This window comes from Coffea arabica, chromosome 2e (genome assembly GCF_036785885.1).
Source record: "Coffea arabica cultivar ET-39 chromosome 2e, Coffea Arabica ET-39 HiFi, whole genome shotgun sequence".
Lineage (NCBI taxonomy): Eukaryota > Viridiplantae > Streptophyta > Magnoliopsida > Gentianales > Rubiaceae > Coffea > Coffea arabica.
The window spans coordinates 75,627,290-75,650,337 of record NC_092313.1 but is presented as its reverse complement, the minus strand read 5'-3'; the positions used below and the strand labels follow the sequence as shown (position 1 = coordinate 75,650,337).

The window sequence follows — 23,048 nt, the reverse complement described above, 5'->3', positions numbered from 1 at the left end:
TCATAAAATGAGAGGAACTTTTCGTTTTCGACGAATTTAACGAGGAATACTTTGAACTAGAATCATGAATTGGGTTCGAGTCAATATCTCCGTGCGACTTTCCCCTTTAGTTGATCAATGATAGGAAGATCCCGATGTACGTCAATAAAGGAAAGGTTCCATTATCTTTTTTTTTTTAATAACTCTTCTCTTTAGTGGAATCATTTTCTCGCGAGAGGTAACGAGAAGAATTATAAATTGGACAGCTACTTGGTACAACTCCTTGGGGACTTGAATTGTGAAACTTGACATCCTTATCAACAAATACAAAATAGTGCTGGTAGAAAAGTTTGTATGCAATTGAACAAACTCCGGGTCCGTTTGGATCCCTTGTTTTTCCGGTGTTTGTGTCAAATGTCTAATTATGTGGTCTATGGAGATCAGGAGCACTATATTCGAACTTTCGGAGCATCTACTCCTAAAAACCATTTCCGTGGTTATAATCATCCATCATGATGTGGTAAAATACCAGAATGTACGAGAACATGGATCGTGTATTGCGGCAACTGCCAACATCAACTTTTGTAGAGCTCAAAATACTCGTTTGTTTTTTTTTTTTTTTGTCAATTGACACTTATACATCCTATCAAAATATTCGTTTGTTGATAGAAAGGTTTTTGGCATCATCGTGAAAAAAAAAAAATTCATTTTAAGTGTTTCAACAATCTATTAATTTTTAGTTCATTTCGTGTTCTACAAATTACCTTTTCTGTTTTATTCGAAGTGTCATGCTTTTTTTTTTTTTCGAATTGTTCTTGAGTTTTTGTTGATATTTTTTTTTGTTTGATATACTTTAGACTCCGATATCTCTATTTATGATGTCATTCAAAGATTTGCAACTTGATCCATAAACCGTTAGGTGATCCACAACCATTTTGACTTACAAACTTGGCACGTGACTAAAGGGCATATATGCAATGAAAGCTTTTGCTTTTTTTTTTTTTAAAAAAAAATTTTTATAATTTTATAATATGTAATATTTCATTCCATGAAAAAGCACATTGAGTATTTTTATAGTCTTTTCACCTCAGACTGTCGTATCCTATAAATAGATAAACCTATATCATTGCAGAGTACCATTATCAACGTCAACAATCATGAAGTTTGTTTGGATAGGAGTTTATTTTGATGATTTATTTGAGATAATTATTGTAGTATTTTTTGTAATCTGATATATGTGAGATGAAAATGTGATCGAAATTTGTAAAGTAAATTATTTTACTTGAAATTATCTCAATCCAAACAAACCCGACTCGTTTTGATTAAGTTGCCATCATCAATAGTCGTTTTGATTAAGTTTGTCTAATTGTTATTATATCTTGAACCTTTAATTCATTTTCGAGAGAAGTTCGTGTAACCCCTTCTCTCTGGACTACGCTTCTGTATCAATACCGCGAGAAAGGCGATGGATGGATTTATCAACAAGCGACTGCTACTAGCAATGGGATCAGACGCATACTTTTCTTAAATATAAGATGACTGACTAAACCTCCCCAATTTAACCAACTCCCATTAACAAACAAACAAGCGAGACACGACTTTACCGCTCTCACAAATTGTCGCGGTATGGTTTCCCTCGGCCGCCGCTGATTGCTGGTGCAGGAATGGTGATGGATCAAGAGTAAAGGGTGAAAAAGTAGCCGGCCTATACTTTGCGGCCACTGACGATGGGGCACACAACCACGGATGTATCTGTCTGTGGTTCATATAATTTCATGTACCAATTGTTTTGTAGGCCCTAAATCAAAAATTGGTCCTCACCAATATTTTACAAGTACAGTTCGCCGGATTCGTCAAATAATGCGAGGCCTTTTCCTTTTGTACTTTAACAATTAAGTGGATTCTCTTGAGCGGAAAATAATGACCGTAGGACATCCGATAAAATTGGAACGATACAGATAAGATTAGCATGCATGGCCCTTGCACAAGGATGACGCACACAAATCGAGAAATGGAAAATAACGACTGAAAATCAACCCATCATTTGATCAAAGAATATAAACTTATTTTGTGGAAATTCTTTTTCGGAGCCACTTCATTCCAAGTTGATATTCTTTATTCTCTTTTAAAACAAAGACAAAGAACTTTAAGAAGAGGGGCCGTGCATCTTTCAAGTTTCAAGAAGAATGTGTGAAAGGTTTGAAGGATCATTGCGATTGCCGTCATTAATTGTGTTGTTTGGACAACAATTTTTCTTTGGCAAAATTGTTATGTTTTCCGCGAATACATTTTTCAATCACTTTTTTACCTCACATATATCAAATCGCTACAGTTTTTTTCTACAAAAGATCCAGAAAAATGCAATCCAAATAAGGCTAGCGCATCAACTTTTTTTTTTTTCAAAAGGAGAGAAAATATACTATACTACCTTGGCAACAACTACTCACCGTAGATAAATTAGAAGGCAAGCAGAAATAAAAACCAATGAGGCCGAGTTTGCAAATGCATCGGCTCAAAACTTCTACAATACCATGTGCGGCAATACTCTGTTGGCACAAAAACAGGATTATGATTTAAGAGGATTTTTGTGGAAAAAAATGTATTGGTTGATTTGCCAGACTACATCCTCGTGGAACATGAGCGTAGTCTCAGTTAGAATTGGGTTTCTACCAGTTTGAACGGTTGCACAGCCAGCCCAATCTGCGGAAAGGTTTTTAAATCGCTGATGCTGTAGCTTCTCTGGCCCAATTGCTTTGCCATCCATAACAAAAAAAATTTTCTTCTCTTTTCCTGTTTTGTAACAACTATTTCGTTTAGGGATAATTTCAGAACCCTCGCTCGGGGCTTCTCATAGTTTTACTTAGTACCCCTTAATTTTAAAAAAAAAACGCTTGCCTCTCCTATTTTTTAATTTTTGGTAACATTGTCAATCTATTTCAAAATATATTATTTGAAAACTCATTTTTGGATAGAGAAGATGCTTTTATACCAAAACTACCATTTGTTGGTCGTAATTTTTTTTTTCATAAAACTGAAAGCATGTGATAAAAAGGTTGACAAATTGTTCAAATGTTTAATTTTGATAAACACACAATATAACAATAGGTATTTTAACACACGAAGATTATTTTTAAGAATATATGCAAAGTGTTTTCAAGCCTAAAAAGATTTTTACTTTATTAAGAAGTCTTTTCGGTCAATTCGATGAGTTTTTTCAAAATTTTAAAATTTTCAAAACTTTTTGTTTAGATTGATAGCTTGAAAACAAAAAAAAAATGTTTATGTTCACAAACTCATTTGAGGTTTTATCAATGGCAAAAATTATTTTTAATTCAAAAAGTGCTTCTGGACGAATTTAAGGATTTTTGAATTGTGTACGAGTTTTTTGAGTTTTCTATTTTCTGTCTAGATTAATAATTGAAAAATAAATTCTTTAAAATGTATTTGAGGTTTTTTAAAGTTCAAAATAATATTTTATTGTAAATTCTCAAGTAACTTTTATGGATTTTCTAAATTATTTAGAATCTCAATATTTTATTATATTTCTTGTGTAGATTAGTGACACATAAATTATTAATATGTCTCTCAACCTTGTTAACACTTTGTAATTTCTAGATAAAAATTGTATCAATTAAGTTTTTAAAAGCTAAATGGTTAACAACATTTGTTATGAAACAAAAATGGATAACAAAAAAGTGCAAGATGGTAATGAAAACATATTCTCTATCCATTATTGACTTTTTTTAATAATATATTTTGAAATGTGTTGACAATATTACAAAAAAGTTAAAACAAAGGAGGCAAGTGATATTTTTTTTTAATTTAACAAATGTACTAAATGATATTGATACAAACTTCATGAGAGATTTCTGAAATTATATCTTTTATTTATTCAGATTGCAGCTAGAAATGGCAAGATGATAAAGGAATGGCAAGTCTTACTTTGAACATCAGGACAACTAGGGATTGGAGTTTCACTGGTTTTTGATTTTTCCTGGTTAAGATAGAAAGAGAGCTGGATGAGGTATCTTTAACAGTTGGAATAATATTTGTTAGTATTGGTAGATTGTGATGTAATGCTACACTTTTGGCACTTATCCTTCTTGTAATTAAAAGAATACATTGCTTAAAAATACTTACCCATTGGCAGCTCTACTACAATGCTTATCCATTGAAGTGAATGATGTTTTTTTGGCTTTCTGCAAATCACTGGCTTGGAGGTAAATGACTATGATGAAAAGACAGGCCATGGCTTGTACTCAGAAGAAATGTATCCCGGTGAAGATGGCCAACTCTCGTGATTCACTGTTGGTGTTAAATGCTGGTGATTCACCACATCTTGTTAGGATGCCTATTCAGTTTTAGGTAACCATTTGTGTGATGGAAGCAAAGAAGGTGACAAGTACATGCTGTATCTATTCTTTTTTTTTTTTTTTTTTATCGCAACGGTAACATTCTTATAACCTAAACTATCCTAATCTAAGAGGAAGGGAAGCAGATGGAGGTAGAAACTCCATCGAAGAAGAAAGCCATTGAAGGTAGCCACATATAGTGACAATTTGGTGGGAGGAAACACTACCAAGATTTAAATATTTGATAGTGACTACCAGGCCAAAGGGTTGGTGGCATATGCTGTATCTATTTTTGGGCGGCTTAGATGTTCTCTTTCATTGACTTTATTAGAGGGTACATTCCAGGTTGTTTTTGTGCAATGCAGCAGTAATTTTAACACATTTTCATTCAATTTTGGTGATTGTAATTTTTTTTTTTTTTGCTTTTGGTGGTATCATTTGTTGCGGAGAAAACAACGACTTAGTCATCTTGTACAAAATCATAAAGGAATTACATTGATAAATGCAAAAATCATAAGTGAGATAAAGCGAATATTTATTCAAATTATAGGACAGTTAAGTGAATGTTATAATTTTATCGCCCTCACTTGTACAGCGTGTGTGGATTCTGTGGAATGATCGGTTGCACATTTCATCCATTTTTAATTTTAAATGGGAGTTTTGTGATTATTTTGAAACTTTAGGGGATCATCTGATATTATATAAAATCACAGGGAGTATATGTTATTTACCCTTAAACTATTCGTGCCATGGGAGTTTTAGTCAGTGGGGTTATATAATACCCATTGCCTCCGGTAGGGTTAGGGTTTTTCGGCTGCCACTTTTTTGCACTTCCGTAGAAAAGAAGAGGAGGCGGGATTGCTGTGAGCGATTGTCCAAGATGAAGACGATTCTGTCATCGGAGACTATGGATATTCCCGACGGTGTTAAGATTAAGGTGAAAGCCAAGCAGATCGAGGTGGAGGGACCCCGCGGGAAGCTTACTCGCAACTTCAAGCATCTCAACCTCGACTTCCAACTCATCACCGATGAGGCCACCGGAAAGAGGAAGCTCAAGGTCGACGCTTGGTTCGGCTCCCGCAAGACCACTGCTGCAATTCGAACTGCCCTCAGCCACGTCGAGAACCTCATCAGTGGCGTTACCAAGGGCTACCGCTACAAGATGAGATTCGTCTATGCACATTTCCCAATCAACGCCTCCATCACCAACTCCAACCGTTCTATTGAGATCCGCAACTTCCTTGGCGAGAAGAAGGTATCTACTATTCTACTGGCATGATGAATATTTGGGTCTTTTCTTATCTCTTTAGATTTGTCTTTTCTGATTTCTTTTACATTTTCACACATGTGAATTTTGTTGATTTGATTAGAATTTCTTGATACTGTGAGAGGACTTAGACTTGTGCGGAGGAGTTCTGCCTCTTCCCCTTCGGTTTGAGTGTGTATTTGAGCAGAGTTTATGGGCCAGACTACCAATGCTTTCTGTCTGTTCATTTCTGGGTTTATCGTTAGATGCTTTTGACCCTTCAATTTGAGAATTAAGCCAACTAAGCCCAGAATGATCCCCAACTTGGGCTTTTCGTGGTTGGGTTGTGTGAGGTTGCTCGATAATTCATCTGGTTTTGGTAGTGATCTAATTGCTTATCTGGTTTGCTTACCTGTTGATTACATTGTCAATTTTAGTATCCTGCTTGGTTGTTATGTGATTGTACTGCATTTGGAATCATTTGTTTGTCTCACTGGTCATTGGAGATAGGAGATGCGTGGTAATAGTTTTAGTACTATTAATACTATATGCGTCTTTAATTCATAGAAATGGGTAGTAGATGCTATTGGTATTATGGTTTTGACTTTAAATGAAGTAATTACTTTCCTTTGCCAAACATACTGTATTTTGGATTTTTTTTTCCTGCCTTTTTCTTTCTTTGGGGATTTCTGCTGGAACATGTGTAGACCGGTATTGTTGAGGCTAATTAATGATGACCGGGTCATGGTTGAATCTTCCTACTAGACCAATGATGTATGTTTGAACCTTTCTGCCCGATGCTTGTATAAACTTCCCATATTATTTTTTGGCTAATCATAAACAGCTCCTCCTTTAGCGAGGGTTCACTTTTGCTTTCTTTTGAAGTAATTTATTGGCAGGTTAGGATTTCTCTGTTGTCTTGTTAGACTATGAGAGGTATTATGGAATTGCTTCTATTGGGTTGCCCCCATTATGCATGTTGAGATTGCTTGAAATTTCTGATAGGGAACATTTTGTAATGTATGATGTTTCCTTTATCAGGTGAGGAAGGTGGATATGCTTGAAGGAGTCACTGTTATCCGGTCTGAGAAGGTTAAGGACGAATTGGTGTTGGATGGCAATGACATTGAGCTTGTTTCCCGATCTGCTGCCCTGATAAACCAAGTAAGAGTCACTCTGTGCCATATTTATGACATTTGAATCTACAAGTTTTGTTCCTTGTCACTTGTCTTTAAAATGTAGTTCATCTGGCTGAATAGCTAATATACTACCTTTTCTTATTGTGGACAGAAATGCCATGTGAAGAACAAAGATATCCGGAAGTTCCTTGATGGTATCTATGTCAGTGAGAAGGGGCGAATAGCCGAGGAGGAGTGAGAGTTAGTGGCCTACATTTCTTGATCGTTTTCTTGGACCGATTCCCTTTTATCATATCAAGCTGCTTGTGGGGATTTGTTAGAGATGACTTCTATTTTGAACTTAAAAAATTTTGTGTTTGAAGGCTCTTTTCGTCTGATTTTGCTTAATATAGTTAAGGCTTCAAATGTTCTGAGTTAGTTGTTTGGTTTTCTAGGATGTAGTATGCGGCAGGCGAGCTGTTTAATTGTTTGTGTGACCATGGTTCCAGTTTTCCGTATTATCTAGCCCAAAGGCATAGCAGAGTACGTAAATTATTGGTCAATGTTACCCATTCAAGTCCCAGTTTGTGATGATAGTGACAAAAACATCGAAAGCAATGGACGACTGCATTATTAGTATAGTAAATTTCATCATAATTGGAATACAGATGCTAAAGCCTTTGGTTTGACTCGTAATTTTGGTCAATTTTGGGTTAATCGGCTGTGCTGCAACTTCTCTATCTAGGCAAGAATTTCATAATGCGTTGTGATATTCCTTTAATTTGGCTAGAATTTCTTTATACTTGCATAAATACTTGATTTGCTTCACTTTGGCTATTGCCTCTCCAGTCTCTAAAACCATTTCTCATGGATCCTCTTGGAAGAAGAGGAGGAGGATTCTCATGGATCTTCTTGGCAAAGCAGCGGTGGCAAAGGTGGTGAGGGGAGGGGGTGGCGGTAGTGGGAGGGAGAAGGAAGAGTAATGAGGGAGGAAGTAAAAATTTTATATAAATTATGGCCTTGTTTGGCAATGTGTATAAGATTTATTCATAAATTATAAGGATTAATCTTTCCAACACTGATAGCGTACACTGTCAGCGTTGAATAAATGATAAATATGTAAAATTTGAATTTAAAATTCAATTTTTATGCATATGTCATAGATCTAACAGTGATATATATACTGTAAGTATATATAAAATTTACTCAAATTATAATACTAGTAGTGTTTTATAAACTTCAAACTAAACATGGAAAACTGTGCCTTGTCTAATTTTGCAAAGCCCAATTTTAGTGGAAAGGAGAATAATTGTTCCAATTTTGCTGCTGTAGAGGTTGGACAAACGGGGTCTTTTCGGTGTCACCTCTCTCTACATCGGATGACATATTGTTAGAAATGCACTTTTTAATTGGTAAATAAGGAGGTAACCAAAGGGCAATGTTGGAAAGAAACTATGTTTTCTTTCTCAAAATGAGTATGTTAGCAAGTGTATTTTGAATTGGATCATCTCAAATCCATTCACCCCAAATATGATTCAACATATAATTTTATGCATTTTGATACATAATACTCTCTCTTCCACATATTTACCCACATAAAATGATTTTTTTACACACACAAACACACAGTTTCATATGCACGAATATATTTTCATACACAATCACTTCCAAAGATACAAACACACTTGATGCTCTTAATCCGTTTACGTGTAATAAACTCATGCTGAGATATTCCTCCATAAACACTTGATTTTCAAAGGGAAAAACCCTACCAAAATTGTGTTTAGTTCACCTTGATAGATTTTTTTTTTTCTTTTGAAACAATATTTTATTCATTAGTTTGCCCAATCTTTATTTATATTCCTTTTTTCTTTTTTTTCCAGTCGTGGGCCTCGTGGTTAGGGACCAATGAAAGCGTCAAAGTATTGACATAACAAAATATGTGAATTAGAGGTGTTGCATCCTGAATATAAAAAAGAGACACGGACATTTCTTGTTTCAACCACCATTTTGCTTGGTAAAATATTCCTACGTATAGATACTTTAATTTTATGGAATTTTATCTTGTAAACATTTTTATATGTTTGCAGCAGTAGGATTCAGTACGTACGCCGCCATTTGGTCAGAATATTAGTTTTAAGTTAATTCAAGCCAACTACTGCTTGCGAAGTAGCATATTCTGGTATAGGAGTGTGTTTAACGAATACGACAGCCAAAATTTTTAAGTGATATATGTGGAAATGGGAATCAAATGTTTTCTCAGCATCTTACTTGGTAAATACCTAACTTAAAAATCCAAACCGTCAAAAAATTATGTAAATTTCTTTCACCCAATTCGAAAATAACCTAATACGCAACTCACCCAATCCAACATCCCAAATTAGTTTGACAAATTGGTTGGCTTGGTTATTGAGTTTTGGGTATTTTTATCAGTCGAAAGTTGGGCATAGATTTGTTGTGTTGTTACATTTAACATTCAATCCAATCGCAGCCAAATATTTTCCCAAAAAGACTTCATCAAGCAAAAAACAAAAAAAAAAAGAGAAAGAAAAAAGATTTAACGTTCAATCCAATCGCAATCAAATATTTTTCCAAAAAAGATTTTATCAAGCAAAAAAAAAAAAGAAAGAAAAAGATCTGGACAATAAAATGTACGGTTAATTACAGTTTGCCCCCTTGACCTTTTATGATACTTTATTCTCTTGAACTTTAAATATATACACTTTACCTCTTTCACTGACTAGTCAAACGTTAATGATGAATTCTTTATCCAAAATTTTAACAAAATGATATTAATGCACTTACATAATAGTTCTAGAATAACGCTATACTTTTAATCGGAATATGAAATATTTTGTTAGAAAAAACACAAAGTCATATAATTTAAAAAATTTTAAAAATACAAAGTCAAAGAATTAAAAATTGTATTGTCGAGAATAAATGAATTTAAAAATTCCTAAAACATCTGTACAAGTTTTTCATTGCTTATCTTTCTTCCTTTAAATTGTAAATAGATTAGTTTTGATGATTTTCATTTACTTTCTAGCTGTCACAAGATTTTCACGGATCAATAAGATGCTATTTGATAATTTTATGTCACATTCATACCTTGCTTTGTATTTTGTTTGCATTCTACATTTTTTAAAAACTAAAAATTCTCTAATACATTTTTTATTTTTTATCATGTTTTTATCTCATATAAAACATATTAAAAAGTGTTACAATAAAAAATATATAAGAACATAGTTTTCATACCAAATGCACTGATTAATTTTATTTCATTTAAAATAAGTATTGCTATCGGCATTGTGATAAATACATTAAGTTGGTTAGACTTATTTTTTATGAATTATCTAATTCATTTTAAGATTAAAAAATCGAAATGCATAGTATAATTGTGTTTAGATGCATTTAGTAACTATTAAAAAAATAGATATTTATTATGTTACAATCATTATGTGTGTTTAAGAATTAGTTAGGGATATTTTGATCATAAAAAATATAACTTCATCTTAACGACCATAAGGGGTAAAGTTTATATGTTTGGAGTTTAGGAGGGCAAATTGTTATAAGAGTCCAAGTTCAAGGGGGTAAAGTGTAATTAACCCTAAAATGTATAATACCGTATGTTATTATCTTTCTATTTGCAGAACTGCTCACGCATACCGTCCTCCCATTACTGCTCACGCGTACAGTCCCCTCTTCTCCTTCTCTCTCTGTATTGCGCGCAGGAACACAAAAATCCACGCTCGATTGGCGGAGCAATACCGGGCGTGAAATCCGTCAGCTTTAATTCAATTCGGTAATGAATTATTTCAATATTGTTATTTTATTTGTCCTATCTAATTTTGCTTGATCTGTTCCATTTCTGACCAGTTGATACTTCATTCAGCATCAATCTTATCCACTTCCGAGGTTTACGAATCTTCGATGTCAATTAGATCCTTTAATGATCTCAGTTAGTTAATTGAAGAATTTCTGAGAATTTGAATATTAGCTAGAGGATCTCCTGTCCCTTGCTCTTGTTGGTATTATGGATGATTTTACTTAAGATTATTCTTTTTTTTCCCTTTATTTTGCTGCGGTTGTATGCATTAAAGTTTTATTCTTGTATTTTAACGGTAGCAGTTGGAATTTCGGAGTAGGGTAATGTCCTAACTAGCTATCTAGTGAGTCAATTTTTGAGTTTGAGCTCTATAATTGTTGGAAAATACTTCGCAACCTGGTTTAGGTTTTATTTTCTGGATTTTTTTCCCGTTTCTAATGTGCATGCTTAGAAAGGATGGATTTGGATTTCCAGTGTTGTGCATCTGTTTTTTGCTGCTAAGAACTTTGGCCTTCGCTAATCGCTACTTCAACAATACTGTTGAAGACTAATTAAAGTGAGAATTGCGTACTTTGAAAACTTAGAAGACATATTTACACAATGAAGAATAAGATTTCCGTTGTCTAAAACTGGTTTATAAATGAGAAACATAATTCTCATGGATAACGAGAAATACAATACTCATTGGCTATTTTCTTGTACTATAATTTGGTGTTGTATGTATGGATTTCAATCGTACATTTTGTTGAATTATGGTCTTATTCATGGAAATCACTAGTAAAATTCAATTCATCCTTTCCCAGTTGTATTGACTTCTTGTGTTTCTGCTCTTCATCACATGAAGTGCATGTATTCCTATAAAATATTGCACATAAGGGTGCAAATGATGAGCAATTACTTTGACTCGTGTCTTTGAGCAGTGAACTTTATGTGATGCATTTCCTTGACGAAGTCCAATTGTACTAATGGCCTATTGCAGCTTTTGTTTGCTAGGTCTGTGAAAGGAAAAATATGTCAGGCATGGAGGAAGTCAAAAATCAAGCTGTCGGGGACACCGAAAAATCCTTGCCATCGTCCCAACAAGAGGTTCTACGGTCTCACGATTTCATTTGGAGTTTGCTTTTGAGTAGCTTTTGGTGCAATGTTGTTAACACTTTTACTTTGCTTAGGAGGAAGTTATTAAGAAAAAATACGGAGGTATTGTGCCAAAAAAGCCGCCACTAATTTCTAAGGTGATGCCCTAAGAATCTCTCTACATTATAGAGCTTGCCATCATGCTGACAGTTACAGCGTGATATCAATCTTTTGCTTTTTATCTGAAAAAGGGTTGTGTTTGCTTTAGGATCATGAACGAGCTTACTTTGACTCTGCTGATTGGGCTTTGGGAAAGGTATTCATCTTTGCTCTACTTTACCTGCATTGCTTAAAGGTTAAGAAGACTTGGCTAATGTTTAAATTTCTCACCCTACAATGAAATATGGATGCAGCAAGGTGTGGAGAAGCCTAAAGGACCACTAGAGGCACTTAGGCCGAAATTACAGGTAGTTAAGAAGTCATTTGTTTGGAGTTTTTGGCTCACTGCTTTGCTATCACTGATTGCATGGTTTGTTCATGGCATGATTTCTTGGGTTCATGTTAAGTTGACGTAAAGAAGTGGTGAACTTGTTTCCTTGTAAATTAGCAAACTTGAAATTGTGTTCATGTAATTAATCACTTTGGCATTTATTCCTTACCCTTTCACACCTAGGTGTTTTTGAAAACAGGAAAATGTATTTTCTCATTCTTGGTCTTAGGAGTCATAACTCGAAGTTGGGCTTGCAGCGTGAAATAAAGGGATCTTATTCAGTTATGTACCTTTATCCATAGTCAAAACCAATTTACCTTTTATGTTTTGGTTGATTGCCTTGCTAAGTCATGATAATATTGGATCTTTGGATGCCAAAGAACCTATAATGCTTGTGCAGGTAACAACTAGTGAATATTTTATGATCTCATAGATGATCAGATGTGATAATTGTCACATTGAGTGTTGCAGGAAATCTAGTTTGTTAGGTTTATAATTGTCTGAGTGTCTATGGGCCTTCTTTTTCTTTAATTTAGTGCTACTGGGCTTAAAAGCTGTGGAAAATGCTTACCAGCATTGAAGTGGGACTTGAATAATCTTGGTGTCAAACTCACCTGCCTTTGGAGAAAGCATGGTCTATGGAAGTGCCAGGCATTCGTTGTTAAGTTTCTGTGGCTGTTAATCACAATAAGTAAAAATTTATGAAGGCTGTTGTTAGCAGATAGCTTTTGGAATAGCTCAGTTAAGATAAATCTTAGCGTTCTCACTCAGTCTTTTCTTGTTGAGCCTTTTTTGACTTTGGCATATGTTAAGATAGATTCACTTTGTCGCATGCTTGAACCTGACCAGAGATGAAACTACTACTTAAGGCGTCCTAAACTCTGTATGAGAGGATGACATGGTTTGCATGCTTCATTTTCTGGTTTATTTGTTTGGACTCCTTGCTTTTGTTTTTGATTCTGCATTGATAAGCTAAGTTTTATCTGCCTCTGTGTCTTTATGTTGGTTTGTAAGTTCAATTTGGTACGTCAGAACCTGCAGCCTATTTTTACCAATTCTTCTTCCCCATCCCCAACTGCACTAGAAAATCAAATTGGCAAAAAAATAAGGTGAACAATTGAAAATAGACAATAGCGTGAATATTTTGTGCTGCTTCCTGGAAGACTGATTTAGTTATAAATTCAGCTGTCGGTTCTCAATTGCTATAGAGTTTGATTCTCCAATTCTGAGCTGCATTAATGAATATGGGCTCAGTTTGCTTGGAATTTGACTTGTTTCTTCTCTTTTCTGACTTGGTCCCCCAGCCAACACAACAACAGACACGATACCGCAAGTCCCCGTGCGCTCCATCGGAAAGTGAAGGTAAGAGAGATAATTTTATTGAATTTAATGATTACCTTGGACCCTACTTTTTCATAAGAAGGGCTTTCAGGAACATGATTTGATGGTTTAAGTTCTGACTCTGGTTTTCTTCACATTGAGGACAACTTTTAGTGACTTTAAGGCCCTTTGCCTTGGGACCTAATTTGCTGTAAATTTAACTCTCTGTTCTTCACTTGATATGTCTCGTCTGTTGTTTTGTTTTATAGATGGAGCCAATGCCTCCACAGAGGATGCAACTACAAATGAATGAGAACCATAGAGATGTCCTTGTTCTTACCTGGGTGGTTTATTGTTGGCCACATTGTTGAAATTGAGTAACCTTATGTTGTTTCAGAAATAATATATGATTTTCTGCGGATGTACCTGTGTTGCTATATCTTTCGGAGTTTGAACATCACCCAATCTTGTTCTTTATGTAGGATATTTTTTTACCCTACCATTAAATGAGAAATGAACTTGTTATGATTTCCATCTGTTGGTACCACTATTTAACCGTTTTTTATGTGGATAACTGAGTTTATAATTTGTGAATTACCTTTATAGTTTCTCCCTATGTTTTTTGGTCCATTGTTTGAGATATCATTATACTTCTGAATAACTGGGAGGACGTTCGTTTCTACCTGAAGCAGCAACAGAGTCCTGTTGCGTCGGGCACAGGGCAGGGACGGTTGATTTCTTGAACAATGTAATATTTTTGAAACGTTTTATAATTTTAAACGAGTTTCATGTAGAATAATTGCGTTTTTATTGTGAAATTTTACAAGTAATTTATATAAAATTACACTATTTAAAAAAGGTTACTCTGTTCAAAATGACAATCGATCGCCCCTGGTTTTGTTACGTTAAGAGTGAGTGCTTTAAGTGCTGACTTCGCCGAAATTGTTTAGCAAATAGAAAACTAGTGGGACAACACTCGTTAGTTTTTGAAGCTTTAGCAAAGACCTTTTGGAATCGGTTCAGAAACGTACTACTTTTGACCGTCTTGGGCCTAATTGCGAGAAGCTGCGGTATTTCGACTTTTTGAGTGCTGTTTAATGCAACCGTGGGTGGAGGGAACTTAAACGTTGCCATCAATGTTGTCAGGTGGTTTGAATTGGTGGCAATCATATGGACAAAGGAACCACCAGTGTTTTGGGTTGGTCGCCACCATCCAGCTATTAAGACTTGGTGGGGTGGGAGGCAAGGTGTCATATTTAAAGTGATTTGGTTTCTAAAAATTAAAACGGTGTGTAATGCATCCGTATGGTCCAGTGGTGATTCAGTCTCCTTCGAATTATTCCTGGACCTCTTTAGATCCGCCTCCTCCCTTAGTGTAGGATAGATTAGATTATACAACATTTATCGTTTCTGAAAGAAAAAAATGGACAAAGGAGTTTTTTTTACTCCAAGCATCTTCTCTCCTCTTCTCTTAATCTACACGCTTTTGCCTGGGAGTTGGCACATTTGGTGTGCCAAAAACTCGTAATGACGTAATTGGTGCATCTATCCAAGGAAGTTAGCAGTTGAAATTTGATCATTTTCTTGTGCCCACCGTACTACAGCATTTACTACGAATCAATCCGGACGGGATCACTCGCCTCACAAGTTAAAAAGTAGTCCAGTTCAAATCAGTTTGATTTTAGTGTAAACTTAGAGTGTAAATTCATATAATATTAATGTAATATAGATTTTACATAAATTTAATTATTTCAATTGACAAATTTAAGTGTAAACTCGATTTATATGATTTTATATCAACGCTCTTAAAAATTACAATAATCGGTTTGAATTGGCCAACTTTCAACTTATGAGCAGTCATCCATTTAGGCATACAGGAAATTGGCCAACTGAATCCATCTTTTGTCTTCGTAAGAATGATATTCAATCAAACCAAAAGGATCTTACAAGAGCTCCCAATCATCTCCTACCCCTTTTTTGGAGATTAAATATATCCTAGGAAGCATGTATTATTTTTCTTTTTTACGAAAACGTTAGAAATTCTATTAATATAAAAAAAACAAGCTATATAACTTGAGCAACGACCCATAAAGAGCTTTACAATAGTGTCGTTTGACACTGAGGACTTAAATATTCCTCATCTTGCACTAATGTAGTACCGTACTCGTTAATTCTCCTACTTGTCTGATTACACTGGTGTCCTACTAAGCTAAATGAGCATTTCATAAATAAAACTGTAATTCGTTAAAGGATTTGTTTAATGGATGCTCAACATGCATTGATTGAGAGGAAATTGTTATTTTTTCAAGTGAAGTTAAATCAAGAAATGACTTAAAACGAGAGGGGACGATAAGTTAGAATGTTTATCCTTGAGGTTATGTACTAACTAATGTTCATGTTCACTGAGTAGTACTCATCAGGAAAAGGAAATAAGCACGAGCACTCGTTAAAGAGGAAAGGAATCTCTTTGAAATGGGGAATATTCTCGGAAGGTTTGGACTCAACCGGAAATAAATACATTTACAAGGACATTTCTCGGAATTTCAAATTTTTTTAAAAAAAATATAAAACGAAGAAGAAAAAGCCGGTGAACGGAGCAGATCAGCCGGGCACGGGCAGGAGCTGTGAGACCCTCGCCAGAAGAAGACTAGGGGTCACCAGTCAGTCCCTCCCTCTCTCACTCACTCTCTCTCACACACACACACACACACACACACTAAAAAAAGGAAAGAAAAAAAAAAAACTTCCATTCCATGGCAGTCGGATTCCACCAGTAAAGCAGTGCAGTGGTAAAGCACGGCGGCTGTTACTAGTGCTGCTGGTTTTAGGTTTTAGAGAAGAAGAACACACAGTCACACAGTGACGGACAATCCTCAAATTAAAAAGGATGAGTGGGAAGAAAGAGAGGTCTTCAACTTCAACCTCCAGATCTCCCCCCACAATGTCTCACCATTCCAGTCCTCCACAACCTCACCCTTTGCCTCTCGTCGTCACTCTCAACTGCATCGAGGACACGACCCTAGAATCCGACTGCTTAGCTGGCGTCGCCTCCGTCGAGCACGTTTCTCTCAGCCGTCTCGCCGACGCCCGGATCGAGTCTGCCGCCGCCGTTCTCCTCCATTCCCTCGCCTTCCTCCCTCGCGCCGCCCAGCGCCGTCTTCGCCCCTGGCAGCTCATCCTCTGCCTCGGCTCCTCCGACCGCTCTGTCGACTCCGCCCTCGCTGCTGATCTCGGCCTTAATCGGCTCTTCCACGTCGATGTCAGCCGCGCCGAGGAGGTCGCCGATACTGTTATGGCCCTCTTCCTTGGCTTGCTTCGCCGGACGCACCTGCTCTCCAGGCATGCGTTGTCAGCTTCTGGCTGGCTTGGCTCCGTTCAGCCGCTTTGTCGTGGAATGCGCCGATGTCGCGGGTTAGTGTTGGGGATCGTCGGGAGATCTGCCTCGGCTAGATCCTTGGCTACTCGGAGCTTGGCTTTCAGGATGAGCGTGCTCTACTTTGATGTTGATGAGGTATGTACAAGTCAATCACTAACTCTATCCATCCAAAACCAAATGTTGCATTTTATCAAGTTTTCTGCTTTTTTTTTTCTTGGGGGAAAAAATGTCGGACTTTAATCACTGCAATGTGATAGCTCTTGCATAAACTGGGAGGTTACATAGTATATATTTGACAGATATTTAACTGTTTGTTTATGATTCTAAATCCTAGACGAAGTTGTTTGATTGGCAGATTGTGCGCTATTTTTTATGTCGTTGAGATCTAAAAGTCAATTGTTAACTTGACTGATCCAAACCAAATGCTGCATTCATGAAAAGTTTGAACTTTAAGCTTCATTTGATTGTTCTCCATTCAATTGTGCATGTCGTGTGTCCAATGCCACAATTATACATCAATAGGCCAGTGATGTTGCTCCTACTTGATTCTAGGCTTTTCCTGATACAACAAATGTGTGATGTCTTGTAATCAATATCTTGATTTTATATGTACTTTTAGAACTGAAAGTTTATGGATGGTTTGCTTTTGCTTGTGACTTGCATGTAGGGAAACGGGAAATTAAGTAGATCCTTGAATTTCCCTTCTGCTGCCAGGAGAATGGATACTCTTAACGATTTACTGGCTGCAAGTGACCTAATATCACTACACTGTGCATTGACAAATGAAACAATTCAGATTATTAATGCAGATTGTCTGCAGCACATTAAACCCGGTGAGTTCTGCTTTAACACGCATCATTCTTATTTTGCTAATGTGTATTGGTATTTATATGGGATTGGTTCTTCCATGCAGGGGCATTTCTTGTGAATACAGGTAGTAGCCAGCTGTTAGATGATTGTGCTGTGAAGCAGCTCTTGATCGATGGCACCCTCGCAGGCTGTGCTCTTGATGGTGCTGATGGGCCACAATGGATGGAAGCATGGGTATGATGTGTATTCTTTGGGTATGGGGAATGATCAGAAATATGTTGTGTTTTTTCACTTGGTAGTGTAGTACATGATGTTTGGACTCGGTTCCTCTCATCTCTTAATCTCTTTCTCTCTATTTGCCTAAGATTTTGGGATATTTGGATATTGCAACATGATAGCGCATGTCACTTTCATCTTGGACATGATAGAGGTGTTTGAAATGTTACTTAACCAACAAATAACTTTTAATTGGTGACATCTATAACATGGGAAGAAATATTGTAAAGATGCATGAATTGAATGTTTAATCGGCACTGAGCTACAATAGGTGAACAGTTAGTTTTCAGTATCCAGCGTTTGATGATTATTGAATAAGTGAATGACCCAATGTTATAGGAGGTAGATTAGCAGTTATGTTAGCTTTGCATACTACATGTTTATCGGCATTCCAACTTATAGTTAGGGTAGGTTTGTCTATTCAATAGTTGAACTAATTAACTTCAGGTACGCGAGATGCCAAATGTGTTGATACTCCCTCGTAGTGCTGATTATAGTGAAGAAGTCTGGATGGAGATAAGGGAGAAGGCCATTTCCATACTGCAGTCTCTTTTTGTTGATGGAATCAACCCAAGAGATTCTGTATCTGATGAAGAAGAATTAGAAAATGAGGTAGGCCATGACCGGGTTGAGACACAGGACAGCGAAAGTGCGCTACAGAGTTCAGTTTGTGAGCAGCTAACTTCAGACATTCACTTAAATGCTGAGAGCTCTCAGAAAAAGGCTTCAAATCCATCAAAGGAATCTTCTGGCCAGCATCAAGGTCCCGTTTCGTCACAAGGTACCTCAAGTAGAACTGAAGCAAAACGAAGTAGATCAAGCAAGAAGACTAAAAGGAGGCATGCCCGCCAAAAATCACAGCACAAAATAGAAGAACATATGACACATGAAAGAGAGAGCACTTCACATCATGAAGATGATACAGCAATGAGTGGTACAGATCAAGTGTTGAGTTCTAATTCACGTTTTGCTTCTCCTGAAGACTCGAGGAGTAGAAAAACAGCTATTGAATCAATACAGGAATCATCTGCTGAGCAGCTATTAAAAGCAAGCAGGGAATTCACTAAGAAATCTAGTGAACTGCTGAAAGATGGTTTTGTTGTTGCATTACGCCCAAGAGATCAACATGCACTTTATGTCTCCCGGCAACGAGTTCAAGGTGGTGCTTGGTTCCTTGACACTGTGCCCAATGTGGCAAAAAGAGATCCTGCAGCTCAGTTTCTTGTGGATTTCAGAAGCAAGGTTTGTTGTATTAAAAGTTTATTAATTTTCTGTTATACACTTTATTCTGGAAAGTAGGGCTTGGTTTGTATGGCTTCTGTGAACTTGGTAAATAAAATATGTGTGTGAATGTTCTGGCAGGATGCAATTGGTCTGAGGTCATTCACTGCTGGAGGCAAGTTGTTGCAGGTATGACATGCTATCTTGCATGGAAATTTGAACATGTGTTTGTAAAGTTGTGTTATGTAGCTCTATTCTGCTGTAAAATGTATTTAGATGTATTATTGTTTCTAGCCATTTTATTTTATTTGTATTCACCCCACACAAAACCCTCTGATCTTTTGGTTTTGCTATAGAGAGAGCATGCTTATTAGTTTGAGCACAGCTTGTTAGCGAGTGCGACATATGTGCTTTAATAAAACACAATTCTTTGCCACAAAGTCATAGGCTTGATGAATATGTATATTGAAGAAGTTAAATAGTAGTAATATGTAGTAAAAAGTGTGACTTCAAGTGTTTATTGGGATCATTATTTTCTTGAAAAGAGTCTGGGTAAAGATTATATTATTGTGGAAGAACTCAATAGTGTTGTAGTGAAATTGATTAATAGAAAGAGTTGAATATAATTGTGGGATTGCCCAACACATTGTAGCTGCTCAAAGTTGTAGTTGCAACTTGCATATGTTCCTAAACTGCATCTAGGAGCAGCTTCTGGATGGTTAATGTCTTACTGTGACTTTTTATTAGGGTTGCAAACAAATCTAGCCGCTCACGAGTGCTCGTGAGCCGGCTCGACTCGAGCTCGAGCCGACCAAGTCGAGTTTGAACTTGAGCACAGGGAAACTCAGCTCATTAGCTCGTGAGCTGCTCGATTATTTATATATATGTGTTTGTGTGTGTGTGTGTGTATTATTTTTTATTTTAATAGTGAAATTACACATACCTAATATTTTATTATTTGTTAAGGAAAAATAACTATTTTATTCATTTTTTTAAAAATAAAATAGTTATTTTTTTTTTTCAAGCTTGAGTTTGACTCTCTCAATGTAAAGCTCGAGCTCGAGCTCGGTAAAATTGAGTTGAGGCTCGATTCAATTAGGTCGAAACTCGACTTGATTTGACTCGTTTGCAGTCCCACTTGGTATGTAGCATGACCATAAGAAAAACATTTAACTTTCCTGTTTGGGGTTGGAAACATGTACGATTTCTGTTAACTATTGCGGTCATATTTTTGAATTTACGTAGTACTCATAATTCTTGTAAGCAGAATTTGAATTGTTAAGAAGTTTTTTGACGTGTAAGGTTACTGTTAAAGCTCAGATTTATTACTTAAGGACTAACACAGATGTTTAACAAAGTGAATCAGTTGGTACTAGAAGGCTATGGAATCTGAAGCAGCACTTCTGACTGGTTTTGGTTTGGTTTTGAGCATGCATGTAATTATACTTGCTTTTGAAAATATTACATTGCAATCACAGTTGCAATAACTTGTTGGTGGGGGTTTGCTAGTTTCATAAGTAATGAAGATTACCCTGAATGATCTCATAGACTTTTGCTTAGGGTTGGTGCAGAATGATCTCATAGACTTTTGCATAGGGTTGGTGCAACTTATCCAACTAGGAGAAATACGCGTTTGGTGGGTATTAAACTTTTCCGATTGAATTGGAGGTAAATTTTAGCACAGGGTGATCTGTATGAACTGGTTTTTGTGTTTGGCTAATGCTCAACTCCGATTACAACCTTGAGCATTTGCCGACATTAGGTGTATGATTCCCATAGTTCTGAAGGTAGCATTAATTCTTTGACTTGAGTCAAATTTTCATAAATATGAATGCATTATTTTCATGAGACTAAAATGTAGAACTCATTATTCCCTTTGCTGTGCTTAATTATTGTTCCCTTTGTGGGAGTTATCTGCAACAATAATCCTTGTTGTATTCTTCTTTCTATGGGAGTTATATGCCATAATAATCATTCTTGAACTGTTCCTTTTTTGATAAGTCGGTTAGAGTATTTTGATGGAATTAAAATATTGATATGTTCCTTGACGTCAATCGTGTTTTGACTTTGCAGATAAATAGGAAAATGGAGTTTGTATTTGCCAGTCACAGCTTTGATGTGTGGGAGAGCTGGACGTTTGAAGGTTCATTGGAGGAATGTAGGCTGGTAAATTGCAGAAATCCATTGGTGAGTTGCCTACTCAACTTGCTATGAACTAGTTGATGATTCTCTGAATGTATAGTTGTAAAATGGTTGAGACTGAAGCATCCGCATTTGGAGTATATACATCATTTAACAATCTCTTGTTTTCTTGCTTTTATGTTCATATTAAATCTGCAGATTGTCCAATATGCTAGTTTAAGCTGTATTTACTAACCACATAGCATCCACCCTGTGATCCTTTCCCTCATTAACATGGCTGCCTCAAAAATATATATAAATAATAAGGTTGCATCTCCTTTTTTACTTTTGAATTTGCAAAATTCACTTGTAACAGCGGCAGGAAATGTCTAGACTTTGATGGTAGTTAAAGAATGCAAATACTCAGCAGATCTGTTGACAAGATTTGGTAACCTCAGTGATGAGTAAGATTGGTTTTGCAATGTTCTAAAGTTTCAAAGCCATGATTGTTCTTGTTTCTCTCAGAATAGACCTAGAGTTGATGCATCCCACAATTTTCAAAGTCAATATAAATGGGCTTGGAAGTCTTTATCTAAGAGAAAGAATTTAAGTGACCTTGTAGTTTTATTGAGTTTCATCACCAATGGAAGATAAGAAATACCATATCTACTTTTGAGAAGGGGTAGTTCTTCATAAATTATACATTTGGATGAACTCAGTTTCAGCATGACAACTAATTATTCAAATAAATGGGGAAGTCTACTACTATTTGTGGAAAATCAAGTTCCAATTTATCTTTGAGTTGAGCCTCATTTCTCTCTGCTGTACAATGTTCTTTGTTGAGTTATTATTCCAAGGCCTTAATGCTTAATCAAACTAGATAGGAAACGGTAGAAAGTAAACTAGGAAATGAGAATCTATAGGAGATAGGCTCCAATGATCATTGGGTCACTTCTTGGAGTTAATTTTCATGGATTATTAATTATGACATGGGAATCACATGTTGGCTTCATCAAGGAAAGTGACAACTCTAAGCCTGCTTTGGTTTCTTCATTTAGTAGCAGCCTACAACTATAAGGCTCCCCTCTCTGTGGCCTGTCTGTGTGATTGGTTGTGCATTTCTGCATGAGAGAGATTGATCCATTATCGATCCTACATATGACTTGCAGGCTGTTTTGGATGTACATATTGAAATTCTTGCGGCTGTAGGAGAAGATGGTATCACACGGTGGCTAGATTAGGTGGTGAAATGGGAATGTTAAGCACTCTTCAAACACAAGATAATTTCTTTGTACCACATTTTGTGACGCTTCTGAAGTGCTTGCGAGTTGTAAAGCATTCAATTTTTACACTTAGATCAGAGTTGCAAGGGTTTGTACCGTATGGTTAGTGAGCTTGAAAATGGAAAATGTTGTTCATTAGGAAATGTCCATTGTTCACCAAAAATTCTGGTATTTATTGCTGTATTGGTGCCCAGACTGTTGCACGAGCACTTCCTTTTTGAAGTGTGAACTTGAGCTGAGGTGGAATTTGGTGGCATGTGCTGTTTTTGCTGTATCATAGCCTGTATCATAGCTTGTATCTGTTTTATTTTGTTCATTAGTGAATTTTCTGCACCTGTTCTTTTCTCGTCCATCCTTTTTGGCCAGTTGCACCTGTTATTTCATCTCAGAGCAAAAGGCGTTTCTGTGGGGAAGAGAAGTGGATGGTCCACATGGCTTGTAACAGAAGCAAGGAATTATATGCTCGTTACCGAAGGTCCACACTTAATGGCCTCATGATGTCTGTCACTCGGTAATGGACTCAATGATTGTATCAGTTGGTTGGTAAAGCATTTAG

At 36.3% G+C, this 23,048-nt stretch overlaps 3 protein-coding genes and 1 pseudogene across 4 annotated transcripts; all 4 read left to right on the top strand.

Moving 5' to 3' along the window:
• The first annotated feature begins 1,896 nt into the window (after positions 1-1,896).
• Positions 1,897-2,005, top strand: LOC140037425 (U6 spliceosomal RNA; annotated as a pseudogene).
• Positions 2,006-5,114: 3,109 nt separating this feature from the next.
• LOC140037105 (large ribosomal subunit protein uL6-like) lies at positions 5,115-7,133 on the top strand. Its single transcript, XM_072081214.1, has 3 exons — positions 5,115-5,586; positions 6,619-6,741; positions 6,868-7,133. The coding sequence occupies exons 1-3, from the start codon at positions 5,212-5,214 to the stop codon at positions 6,952-6,954; spliced, it is 585 nt and encodes a 194-aa protein (XP_071937315.1). The 5' UTR covers positions 5,115-5,211; the 3' UTR covers positions 6,955-7,133.
• A 3,216-nt stretch (positions 7,134-10,349) lies between these two features.
• LOC140037104 (uncharacterized) lies at positions 10,350-13,939 on the top strand. Of its 2 annotated transcripts, none has more exons than XM_072081213.1 (7): positions 10,350-10,497; positions 11,515-11,607; positions 11,691-11,753; positions 11,864-11,911; positions 12,009-12,062; positions 13,390-13,447; positions 13,675-13,939. In XM_072081213.1, the coding sequence occupies exons 2-7, from the start codon at positions 11,533-11,535 to the stop codon at positions 13,716-13,718; spliced, it is 342 nt and encodes a 113-aa protein (XP_071937314.1). In that variant the 5' UTR covers positions 10,350-10,497; positions 11,515-11,532; the 3' UTR covers positions 13,719-13,939. The 2 variants fall into 2 exon arrangements, with proteins under 2 accessions (XP_071937314.1, XP_071937313.1); XM_072081212.1 differs by having other exon boundaries at positions 10,359-10,497; positions 11,501-11,607.
• Positions 13,940-15,979: 2,040 nt separating this feature from the next.
• Positions 15,980-22,766, top strand: LOC113733232 (C-terminal binding protein AN-like). Its single transcript, XM_027259487.2, has 7 exons — positions 15,980-16,916; positions 17,449-17,614; positions 17,695-17,825; positions 18,315-19,109; positions 19,230-19,277; positions 21,162-21,275; positions 22,379-22,766. Exons 1-7 carry the CDS (start codon positions 16,293-16,295, stop codon positions 22,448-22,450), a joined length of 1,950 nt encoding a protein of 649 aa, XP_027115288.2. The 5' UTR covers positions 15,980-16,292; the 3' UTR covers positions 22,451-22,766.
• The last annotated feature ends 282 nt before the right edge of the window (positions 22,767-23,048 follow it).